The sequence below is a fragment of the Schistocerca piceifrons genome, chromosome 5, assembly GCF_021461385.2.
Source record: "Schistocerca piceifrons isolate TAMUIC-IGC-003096 chromosome 5, iqSchPice1.1, whole genome shotgun sequence".
Lineage (NCBI taxonomy): Eukaryota > Metazoa > Arthropoda > Insecta > Orthoptera > Acrididae > Schistocerca > Schistocerca piceifrons.
Window position 1 is genome coordinate 164606996 of NC_060142.1, and position 13061 is coordinate 164620056.

Consider the following 13061-nt stretch of genomic DNA (forward strand, 5'->3'; position numbering starts at 1 on the left):
TTAAGTCCCATAGTGCTCAGAGCCATTTGAACCATTTGAACTAAAAGTAAACATAAACAAACAAATAACAATTTAAGGAAAGTATTAAAAAAATAAATTGTGTCTTTACAGAATAATGATAGAAAAGTAAACACACACAACTATATGGGGTACAACCCTGCGCGAAATCCAGCAACAGTTGCGAGTTACGTAGACCAGTTGCCATTTTTAGGCGTGCACAAGAACGTGCCAGAGCAGGGAGATGAAGGCCATTACTATTGTTGAATCTGAGGATGTTAAGAGTTGGCCCTACTGACGAATTTGCTTACTATTTTTGAAAGGTTCTTGCATCCGTATTCATATTAATAATGTAGAAAGATGTACTTCGAATATACTAATGAAATACGCTTACTTTTAAAGTATAGCAAGAATCTACCTTCAAACAGTATTGACTGCATAGCTCAAAACTTTAAGAGTGAATAACCTTTGTATACTTCCTGTCAATTTTATTTCATAGGGCACGACTTAACTAATCAACGGTATCGAAACCAGAACTTTTGGAATTTTTTCCCTTTTCCGATAAATTTTTGCGGATGTCCATCATTCAGTTCTATCCCGAATCCGGTCACAAATTATGGACCCTACTTTTTTGAGGAAGAAACTGTAACAGGACAATCATATCTTGCATTGCTGTGGAACTGGTTATTCCCACAACTTGACACTGACAATTTCGTCTATCAGAAATATGTAGCACCACTGCACTGGCACAACAACGTGCACAGTTGCTTGGAAACCATTTCTTCCTTTAAATTTTAAAGAACACATCACATAGCTGGGAAGACATTTGTTCTCCTTTTTTCTGAGACCACTTACGAACAGAAGTTCAGATTTACTCCAGACCGCTGTAAAAGTCGCCAATTGACAATCCTCTTATTATTATTATGATTGGTTCTAATGATTCAAATGGCTCTGAGCACTATGGGACATAACATCTGTGGTCATCAGTCCCCTAGAACTTAGAACTACTTAAACGTAACTAACCTAAGGACATCACACACATCCATGCCCGAGGCAGGATTCGAACCTGCGACCGTAGCGGTCACGCGGTTCCAGACTGAAGCGCCCAGAACCACACGGCCACACCGGCCGGCCTATTATTATTATTATTATTATTATTATTATTATTATTACATTTTAAAAACGCTGTGCATCGGATCTTAACGAAAAAAGGAAATCGTAATTTCTTTGAAAAAGAAGGCATTTGTTTTGTTTCTCTTTAGACTCCAAAAATTTTACTTACAGTTTCGAAACGTAGCTTTCCTTTCCACAGTCTGGGAAACAAATTTTTTCGTGGCATCCGTAAGATTAATTTTCGTATTGGTGAACATGGAGGAGGAGTTACTGGGTGGGTCTCGTCTGTGTAACTGTTGATCTGAGTCAAATTTTAAGTCGACGAAAGGAGCTGATTGATCGGTACGAGGATATTGTCTATACTGAAACTGTCTAAATCAGAATTATCAGGCAAATAATTTCCTGAAACACTCATTTAACCATTCCACGTGTGTGTAACTGGGATAGGTTAGGGACATGCAAGTCGCCGAAGTGGCGTCCCCAATTGACAGACTTTCACCAGGCCATAAGCAACACGAAATTATTATTACCGTACTATGTTCAAAATTAAGTTTTCTTACAATGAAGGATGCACTGTACGTTTGAACAGCAACCGTAATGGTCGCATAACCGTAATGGTCGAGCTGTGGATGAGCGTGTACAAGTTGAAGTGTGCTGTGTGTGTACTCCAAGCAACTCTTTCAAACGTCATGCAGATGGAAGATCTGTTTGGGAGGACGTAACAAATCTTTCATCAGGATGTGATAGTCGCTTTAGATGCCCTCGATTGTACCTTCGATCAATCTTATCCAGAAAGAAATAGAGTTTCAAAGCTGTCACAATTCCGCAAAATGGAGATTCTTTATTTGTTGCACAATGAAGCATTAAAGGAAAACAGACAGGTCCTCTTTCTGCACCGGGGTTGAAATACATGTTTCTGAAGTTCGAATTAACTGGCTATTTGGAAAATACTTCTGGGAGAGGCTGACAGCCAATTGCACCATAAATTGTGGAAGTAGTTATTCTTGCCATGGGTGAGACTGTTGGACGCCATGTGCCACCTTCAAGCCGTGAACGAGCTGTGTCACGACAGCTGAACACTCCGTGGTCCACCGCTCGAAAATAACTGCGAACAAATTGGGAAAAGGTATATCTGATGCGGTTCCAGGCTGACGTGGATGCAGATGGTCGTCACATTGGGCAACGTTTGTAATCTGGAAAGTAAACATAGCGTACGGTTAACAAATGTTACCCTCTCATATGGAAATTAAACTGTTTCTTTCAATGGTTTACTTGTTATTTCTCTTCCGAATGTCCTTACAAATGTTTCCACAAAGTTTCGTTATCCCACCATCACTCGTTTTTATGGGGGACCTCTCAACTAGCGATAGTTTAATCACAACGACCCTGTATATCGACCTTAGAGAAGTCATTTACTACTTGACAATGACTAGACTGGTTCGTTCAAACCACAGATAGGCTCTCCACTGAATTTTACCACGGTTCAATTTGAGGAGATGATGTTGAATCGTGCTGGAAAAGAGCCACCAATTAGCACACGCCAATTTGCCTGTGAAATGCACAGTTCGAATTCAGTGTAAGAGGAGAAGTTGTAACCATGCCATAAAAATGTATGGAAGTAATGGGGTTAAATGTTTTTGACGTCAGAGTTCAGTTTTGTCAATGGATCGTGTAGTAAAGCAAACACTGCGACTGGTCCTCATCTGTTTGAACCGTTGACATGAATTTTAGTTACTGCTATGTAGTGTTAGATGCTTATGTCAATGTAAAACTAAATATTCAATTCAGAACTTTAGTGCCTTATTTGAAAATGCTCACTTTACGATCTTCTGTACAATATTGACAGTACAGGTTTGGAGTTTTATGTCGGTTTTGACACTGGAAGCAAGGTTTGTGAACATTCATAGTGATAACTTAAGCATAAAATTTAAAAAAAACCAGGAATCGCAGATAACTCTAAAACTAAAACATCTGTACTGTATGTCTGTAGCTCCTTCGGAACTTTAAGCTTCTGCATACTAGTTCCCAGTTCATTAATTTAATACAGTAGCTCATGTCTAGGACCACAGAGAAATGAGTGTATAAAATATCTGTACACCACAAAATTCACATACGAAACACTGGCAACACTGTAGGGTGAATTAGTGAGCATGTTTTCTCTATTTCAAGAAATATTGATATCGAACAGCATGCCTACTACGGAAGGGTTTTCGGTTTTGTTGCATATTTTTCTTTCGGTGCCGTACGAACTGAAATCATATTATGACGCAAGACCTGCTTTCATTTTCTTAACCATCAAGGCCTGTCAATGTAATCTGCATTTTTTATATTATGCGAACTGTGTATATTTTCTTCTCTTTTGCGGCTAGTTTTTGTTCGTTCCCTATAACAGAATTTTTAAGGTTGACAACGATTTCTGCCCTACTTTCGTCTAAATCCTTTTTCCTCTAAGTCATTCTGTAGTATGTAATATTATAATGACCATCATATGTTGACCTATGTATTTTTTCATTTCATTGTCACAAGTATCTAAAATATAATCGGACTCTTCACATCCAAAGCTGAAAACTGAAACACAGTGTTCTGTCACCAAATGCTCAAATGCAGACGGTCACACAACGAACATACATTGATACAAGCAGCGAAAACATACAGTTAACCATAAATCTGTTGCTTTTGTACAATTGAGGTATTGCAATAAATCAGTGCTTGATTTTTGACGGTACCTAAGACGAAAAAAATCAGAACTGCAGATTTTAAGAAGTGATACTTATGATGCCGTTGAAGTAACTTAAAACAAATTCGTATTGACACCTTTAAAATGCCCACAAAAATTTTAAAATAACGTTTTCAAACGTCTGAATTTCGAAAACAACCCCTAGAAGGTCACAGTACCGGAACCACTCTTTTTAGAAATCAAGTGCTGCGGTAACCGCAAAAAATAACTTAATTCCGGCTCTGATTTCACGTAAGATAATCTGTTACCACAACTGCAAAAATTTAGTTTGATCAGTAGCACAGTAGCCTTCCGTTTAAGTGGGCTGGCCGAAGTGGCCGTGCGGTTAAAGGCGCTGCAGTCTGGAACCGTAAGACCGCTACGGTCGCGGGTTCGAATCCTGCCTCGGGCATGGATGTTTGTGATGTCCTTAGGTTAGTTAGGTTTAACTAGTTCTAAGTTCTCGGGGACTAATGACCTCAGCAGTTGAGTCCCATAGTGCTCAGAGCCATTTGCACCATTTGAACCGTTTAAGTGGTGTCCTGCTTCTGAAAGTGTTATCTGCTGACTACTTGAAGGGCGTTTGTTTACCGTGAACGCCGTCTGTAGAGCACGGTCGTAGCTACGTGAAACGTAAACACTGTAACGAAAGGAACTTCCTGGTGCGTTACCTTAACAGCTACAAACAACTTACTAGTACTGTGTGAAATGGATTTTTAAAGCTTTTAAACATAGATTCTTGTATTACTTGCTATACTTGTATTGCGAGGTTTTCCGCAGCCGGGAAAAGTCTCTCACAACACGAAACGTAAATATGCACGTAACAAATAAAACTCTCCCGCCGGAGGTTCGAGTCCTCCCTCGGGTATGGGTTGACCTCAGCAGTTTGGTCTCTTAGGGATTCACACACATTTGAACATTTTAATAAATAAACTAACATCAAAACCGCAGTGCTATCAAGACCTGTTTACACCTTGACTATCGCTTTCCTGTGGCTTCCTTAAGCAAGAAAGAGAGAAGTCTTGACATTTTCCTGAACATTGGTAGCGACTGTTTCCTCACATAACCTTGTCCATTGGGAGCGTATGTTCTTTTTCAAATGAATTCTAGACTGTAAACTTTACTCCTCTCAGTGAAGACTGATTTCCGTCCATTTTGTTCATCTTCCGTGGACGTCCCAATCGCTTTGGACGCTGTCGCTGTAGGGACACTTACCTCGGTGGTAGACTTATGCTGATAGCAGACAGTGAAAAATATACTCGCTTCAGTATATTTTATGCGGAGCACAGTCCACAGTAAAAAGTGGAACCTGATTCCGTTAGCATCCGATCATTGCTCAAATAAGTCGGTACATTTTACTGTTGGCTGTATAATATGCATTGTCTGGGCAAAAGCATCCGGATACCTATCAATGGACATTAATAAGGGGTGTCTCCACATTAATACGGGGGTGTGCACCTTGCGCCTTTATGACGGTCTCTGCACGGAGACTTTCAGTGAGGTGTCTTAATGTCCGTCGGTGAATAGCAGTTAATTCTTCAAGCGCCGAAACCAGAGAACGTAGTGAAGTTGGCCGCTGGGGTCTGGAGCGAAGCTGACGTTCTAGCTCATCCCAAAGGTATTTTATACGCTTCAGGTCAGGCCTCTGGGCAGGCTACTCAACTTCAGGAATGTTGTTTTCGCAAACCACTGGCTCGCATATGCTGCTTTGTGAGAGGGTGCCCTGTCACGCTGATGTCTCTATTGTACACAGTACTCAGTGCTATAAAATGTGTTCTTATCCTTCTGCATTTAGCGTTTTCTTAAACGCGTTAAGAGGACTACTCCTCCATAATGCAACACCACGTCCTCCACACTTCACTGATGGCACTAGGCATGATGTCAGGTAACGTTCTCCAAGCACTCGCCAGACCCAAGCCCTTCCGTCGGATTGCCACAGGGTACAGCGTGATTCACAAATCACTCGTTTTCAGTCATCCGCCGTTCAGAGGTCTCGCTCCTTACAGTGCCTCAAACATCACTTAGCACTGACTACAAAGTTTGTGGCTTACGACGAGACGATCGATCATTGTATCCCTTTCTTTTTAATTCCTTACTCGCAGTCATTGTTCTTGTTGGATTGCAGGTAGATTCCTTCCGCTGATTTCATGTGATATTTTTACAGCCACCCTTTGCAATGCTCCACAGACCCTGTCCGTTGGTACATAATGTCTACACGGTCTTCGTTTAGATGCGGTTGTTCCTTCACGTTTCCTTTTCACAATCACATTACCACCAGTCGACGTGGACAGATTTAGAAGGTTTGACACGTCCCTGATGGATTTGTTATTCTGATGATACACAAAGATTAGTGTATGTTCGAAATAAGAGTTCTCCAGACCCACTGTTACGGCTGCTCTAGTGACAGCACACTACTCCCCGCCTCCTTTTATAGTGGCGAAAGGCGAGACATGTCGAGACATAGGGACACACTACAGCCTGGTGTGCGGGGAGCAAGAGGGGAAAGAAATATTAACCGAAAGGCGCGCGGCACAAATATTCATACGCAAAGATAATGACCGGCTGCGGTGGCCGAGAATCGAACCCGGATCAAGTGCTTGGATGGCAACTATACTCACCATCACACCCGCCTCTCGTGTCGTCTAATAGTTACGCATTAAGGGATGTCCGTATTCTTTTGGTAAGATAGTATATTATACTACTACCAGCAATAACGCAGGATGGCTTTAATTATCACGCCACAGTAACAGTGTTAGCATGTAGGCTACTGTAAATGGTTTTATGATATCTGAAGATAATTCGATGATCGAAACCGGTTGTAAATAAAGAATTTTTTTATCAGCACCTCTTGGAAATGTGGAAATATGACTTTTCACGAACAAATACAACTATCTGGGATCCAGTAAATTTACCGTCACTGAAGGCCAGAGAACTGTTCCAATTTCGTTAAGCTACCACCGACCGCAACATGAACACACCGCCTAACGTAATGGTGCTGCAGACATTATTGTTTCATTTCTAACAGAAACCACAGGTGCAGCGAAGGAGTAGTTGTTATTATCACTTCGCAACAGTGCTGTATGACCAGCTAGTACCTGTTTTTGTTCCTGCGATAACAACCTGCTGTTGTAAGTCGGGGTTACTGACTGATACGTGGAGGGCCAGGCTTCAGTTGAGGTCCTCTCGAAACTGCTGCCCAGGCTCAGACTTTCGTCACGTCACGAGCAGGAGCTTAGCGCACAGCCGAAAGTAAAACACAACTCAATTTTCTCTAAGCAAAAGCTTCGAAGTCTTTAACCAACTGCGTCATCTGAATGTAACGTAAACTCCTTTAATCTTTCATTTTCTACAATACCTCCCTCTTTTCACAGTCTGTTAACTTCCATTGCTATGTTACAACGGAGTAGTGCTGACTTGCCAAATTCATATACAGGATGATCCGGCTGTCCCTACTGATTAATTTTATGCAAACCGCACTACGTCTGTATCAGGAACGGTATCCAGACGGGCGAGAGCCACATGATCGATGTTAATTCCCTCTGACAGCTTTGGGGGATTGTTAGCAAACGGAATCATAATGTAAAAAATACAAGTATGGATTGGCCATAAGTTACATGGTATTTTTTGATCAAGTTACACTGTACTTCTGCCATTCTTATCCAAGTGTCTCAAGTTTTTCTTTCTGTAATTAGCGGTGTAGTCACACACGTTTTGGATGTCTTTACAAGTTTATTCCGTTTATTGTACTTAATCTTTCGTAAATGGTTCGGAAACGCTGCCTTGTACACTGCGTTTCACCACTGGAAAAAACGAAATTAACAGGAGATGTCAGAATGGAAAGCGTGGAAGTAACAACTTCCCGTTATACAGGGTGAGTCACTAACTATTGCTTCCTAGAATAACGCTGGAAGTATGATAGTAGCTGAAAAGCTTGTAGGACAAATGTTGCATGGTACAACGGGGGCCATAATATGATGTTCGTTTTTTGTTACTAGGTGGGGTCGCGTCGGAGATATGTCAGTCAACTTCGTTTTCTTAAATGGGATGCTATAGTTTAGTACTTATTTTCTGACAGCGGCTATCGAGACGAATCCAGTGATGTGTAACAGTAAGGTCTTTGAAGGTCAACGAAGATCACAAAGGTGGCATGAACGTCCATTTACAGAAGGTGTTCCAAGTGACGACCACTGGTATCAATGCAGTGCTGCAATCTTCTTTTCAAGGGCTGAGTGGTATTCCTTATCACATGGTACTTATCGAAGCACATGCTCTGACAATTCTCTCTCGCATATCTTCAAGTGTAGTTGGAACGTCTTAATAAACAATGTTTTTTACGAATCCCCACAAGAAAAAATTCAGAGGCGTCAAGGCTGGCGAACGAGCCGGCCATGACACATCACCTCCGCGTCCAATCCACTATGATTTCGTTAACTAACGTTCGCCCAAAGCTCTGAGAGGGAACATATATCGATTACACAGCTGTCGCCTGTCTGCATTCCGTTCCTGATACATAGTTTGCGTTGCATGAAATGAGTCGGTTGGGGCAGCTGAATCATCTTGTAAAAGACTGTTTCTCAATGATGTAAGCAATAAGCTGGCCTGTGCTGTGTTTGTGCTAACTGAGCTCTTTATTCTTGATTTTACTCCAAATCTGCTTACAGGAAGCGAGGTGCATCTTACTTACATAACTGTGATGATTTAACAGCTTCATGCGTGTAATTAGCATTAAAATTCATCACTCAGTATACAGTGTGTCCAGGAGAAATGGTCAGATTCAATGATATGACAGGAACGGTCATTTGAAGCAAAAACATCTAGTAAATACGATTTCTAAAATACATACCTTAAGAGCTATGAGCATTTGTTCAGTAGAAGAAATGAGTTTTTCAGTAGCACAGATGAACAACTGCTCATAGCATTTTAGAGCCCATATTTACTAGATTTTTTTGATTCGAACGATCGCTCCTATGTTATCTTTGAGTACTGACAATTCCTCCTTGGGACATTCTGTGTAGCTGTGTTACGACAGTTATTCTCATGTGCCACATGTATATAAAATTTTGTCCGATGCATGCTTACACGCTAAGCGAATCAAAAATAAATCTCTAATTTCCTAATAAAGTCCGTGCTACTAGCAATGCTACTCTGATAGGAGGATGAACAATAAAGTTATATCACTGTCACAAATTCATATGCTTCCATATATTTAGTCTTCTCGGCGCACTTGCAAATAAACAAGCATACTCAATACAAACAGCATTTTATTCTGGTAAATTAGGAATTGCAGATCCAATGTGATAAACTCCCAAGCAGTAACAGATTTTCAGTTTGAAACTTGCAGCTACTGTTGCTATTATTGAAAATGTAAAGAATACTTGAAAAATGGAACATAGATCAACACATTTAAGACATCGACGTAGCGTACAATTTATTTTGCACGTTTTCGTATGACATTTTATTATACATAACTTATAATTGATAAAGTTTTCAGTTAATCAGAACTTGATATACTTATTAGAGGGTGTTATCCGCAATGTTTATTTATAAAAAATAGACTTATTTTCTGTCTGTCAATCGCTATATTTTTTTCTTATTTCATGAGACATTTTGGACAATTCCACCGATCTTCAGATCATTTCTCGCAGATAAAGAGCCTTAATTGAACTTTCTGGTTTACTGTCGTAAGACGCGACTAAAACCAATGGACAGATGTGACGTTAGGTCGCTCTTGTCGACATTCCTTATGGAAAGTGACTGTATAAAAAAAAGGATAAAGGAAAATCAACAGTCAGTTTTTGAACTGTGATGTTACTGCAGTTCTCCTTTGCGCGGATTTTGCTCTAGCTTGGACAAGTGTACTTTTACCGTTCATGTACTTGCAGCTGACCGCTTGAAAATGCAGTAATGGAGTTTAGATAGGCTATATTCAATAGTAAAATTGTTGTCGTTAAAGAAGTATCATTTCTCAGTTTGCTTTTAGTAAAGAACGCTGGCATTTGGAGGTCGAAAGACGAAACAGGAGCTATTTTGTTACATCCAGAATGATACTTCCATTCTGCAGCGGAGGATGCTGTTACAAAATTTCCTGGTAGATTAAAACTGTATCTCGCGTTGGGACTCGAATTCGGAAGCGTGTCTTTTGCGAGCAAGGTGAGCTATCCATGCACGAGGCACGGTGTGCCGTCACAGTCCTATTTCTGCCAGTAGCCAGGACACTGCCCGCGAAGGGCAAGGTGCTGGGTTCGAGTCCCGACTCGGAACACATTTTCAAATTGCCAGACAGTTTCATTGTTGTTATTGTTGAGATCAACTAGTTACAATCCGAAACTCTAGACTCTACAATCCGAAATTCTAAATTTCCATGGAGGTAAAATGAACCTTGAAACCGGCGCTCGCAAATCCAGTGTGAGGATTTGCTTATCCCGGCTTGACACGTACTGTGTAAAGTTATGTAAGTACGTTTGGCAGTGCGCCGCCATCAGGTGAGCGAGTGAGTGCTGGAAAAGTGACGGTGCGAAGGCGTGAGGCCGTCGGCATTGTACGCAAGTGGACGTACCTCGGGCAGGCGCTCGGTGCAGTCCATCTGGTGCGGGCTCGTGGGCGTCACAGTCTGCACTGATGGGAGTGCGGGCCACTAGCCGTCCCCAGCTCCCCACACGCGGCCCCTGCTGGCCGACTGTTGGCTGCTTGTCCGAGGTCAGCCGGCGCCCATATGTCGTCGCTGTCTGGATTGGCAGAATTTGCAGGAGTCCAGCTAACGTCCCTGACGCGTAGTGAATCGTTAAGAAATCGCTACCATTGTAATGGCGATAGTCTGCTGCTCTCGTACGGTGACTTGCAGGTCAGGGTAGCGCTTAATGTTCTGAAACTCGGACGAAGATAGGTGGACTCGGCAGGCAATGAAGGCAATTTTCGCGAAGCAGCATTACCGTACTCGTCTGTAGTAACAGGGAGAAACTGCGGAAAAGCCTCAGTGTTAGGTACAACGAAATTTTCGCACGTGTCCTGCAGTGTAACCGTCTTGCTGGGGATAAATGATGTCAACAGAAAATAATTCAAAATAAACGTCTTTACGAAACATTTTATCAACAGTATCTGAGATAAATGTTCGAAAACTTTGGTGGTTGTAACTGTTTGTTCAAAATAACAAACGTTGATCAGAACGTGTCTTCACTTCATTTCTTCACTGCAGATGACTCACCTGCAGGTTTCTTAGGTGAAAACGGGCCACAGAACACCACGGTTCTCCCAAGACGTAAAAGTTAGTGGTTCAGGTGTACGATTAATTACGTTACACACTGCTGCACAAGATCTTACGTCGTACTGGCCTTTCCACACGATTTATTGCGGGTCTTATATACTCTTCCTAACAACTGATATTTGTTGCGTATAGTAAATTCGCTAATTACAATTACAGAAGTTCGATGAAGATAGAAGCTGAAGTTGATACAACAAATGTTATCATTCGGTGCTTACAATTGAAATGCTCAGCATAAGATACAAAGACAATTACAGTTCTCTTGTTTTCATAGAAAAAACAGAAATGATAGAGATAATTAGACTGAAACTACATTATCCTAAATATTCCTACCATATTTCCTGTTTCAAATATGAGTACATAAATTTTCAGTGTGAGCAGAATTTCAGTACATAATACAGGATCCCATATAAACACTTTGTTTACATTGTTAATCTGATTTCGTGTTATGAATTACAATATATACGAGATAATTAGGTGTTGTTATGTTAGTAAATAGCATTGCGAGCTGACAAAAGGCAAACAGAGTTGTTACAGGTTTCAAACATTGTAACTACAGTGTATTTGCTATCTCTTTTTGTTACTCTGTGGTTCGTATAATTACAACGAAACGAATTAACAATACACGTTCCTACAAACGAATGAACGTAATATCAGTGAGTAGTTGAAAATTAGGTTACAGAGCTCAAATGACGAAATTACTTACACGGATCATACGTAATTCAAACCAAATTACCTTAGAAATCGTATAAAAATTGAGTTGTTACATTTCAATCTCCATGTAGTCACTTGTGGCGGAAGCTGACGGTGTGTCCGTCTCAGCGCTACGAGCCCAGTAATAGGACAAGATATCCTGCCGTCGGTCTGCAGGTCATGATTTGAGCATGATTTCATAAACTGGCGGAAACTGCCGTTGGCTGTACTGCATATCGCTGCGCTGAGTGAATAATCACATTGAAGTGTGGTTACAAAACGCTACCGATCCGCTTGGCTAAGGGATGCTGCAGTTAGCGTCAGTAGCCCCTCAGCAACTACAGGGCCCCACGCTGTGGTATGTAGTACGGTCACGTCACGAGATGTTGGCCAGTTTGGCAGTTGAGGCTGTAGCGCAAAGGTTCCCAATCTTCCTGAGACCATTACCCGTGAGTGTAATCAGATATTAGATAGCTCCCCTCACTCCCTCACCATCTTCATTATTAGCACCTAACTAAACTGCAGAATAAGAAAAAAATTTCGTTGGTCACTTTTACTTTGAAAACGACGATAGATAAGAAATATTTGATTTTAGCAGGTATTTTATTACACCACGAACTAATGCATTGATAAAGCAATCGGTACTGCTTATTTATAACAACTCAACATGCACTTCTCAGTGCATGGTGAGCACTACGTAGAAATATTCCTACTCCATAAAGAAAGCGAACTATCCACACTGAATGTAGCCATTAGTTACGGAACGAGCTTCTTCTGCGCCACTCTTCTTAGTGACACTTCCTTTACTCACACCATGCACACCCATGTGTGCGCTATACTTAGTGTTTGTAAATCACTTAATTGATGCACTCCTTATTTCAGTACTGGCCAAAACTGGGAGACTTCAGCCTGTTAGTGCTTTGTGTTTTGACATCACCACTAGTAATGTCCCCCTCCGTTGCGTAGCGGTAGTTTCCACTTATCACGCAGGGCGCCCGGGTTCGATTCCCAGTAGAGGACTGGGTGTTGTGCGTCCTTCATTATCATTTTCATCATCATTGACCCGAAAGTCACCTAAGTGGCGTCAACTAGAAAGGACTTCCAATACAACTGCCGAAGTCCTCCACATGCGGCCTCCCGGCCAACAATGCCGTACGCTCATATCATTTTTACCACTAGTGTCCGCCCCGGTAGCTGAGTGGTCAGCGTGACAGACTGTCAATCCTAAGGGCCCGGGTTCGATTCCCGGAAATTTTATCCGCTCAGGGACTAGGTGTTGTGTTG

At 41.5% G+C, this 13061-nt stretch overlaps 1 protein-coding gene across 1 annotated transcript in view; it reads right to left on the reverse strand.

Annotated features, from left to right (window-relative positions):
* The window catches only part of LOC124798505 (sodium- and chloride-dependent glycine transporter 1-like), a 132698-nt gene extending 122216 nt beyond the window's left edge, over positions 1 to 10482 (reverse strand). The window contains exon 1 of the mRNA XM_047261944.1: positions 10383 to 10482. Within this exon, the coding sequence (XP_047117900.1) occupies positions 10383 to 10409 (27 nt within the window). The 5' untranslated portion in view covers positions 10410 to 10482. The remainder of the gene's footprint in view (positions 1 to 10382) is intronic.
* Between the last annotated feature and the right edge of the window lie 2579 nt (positions 10483 to 13061).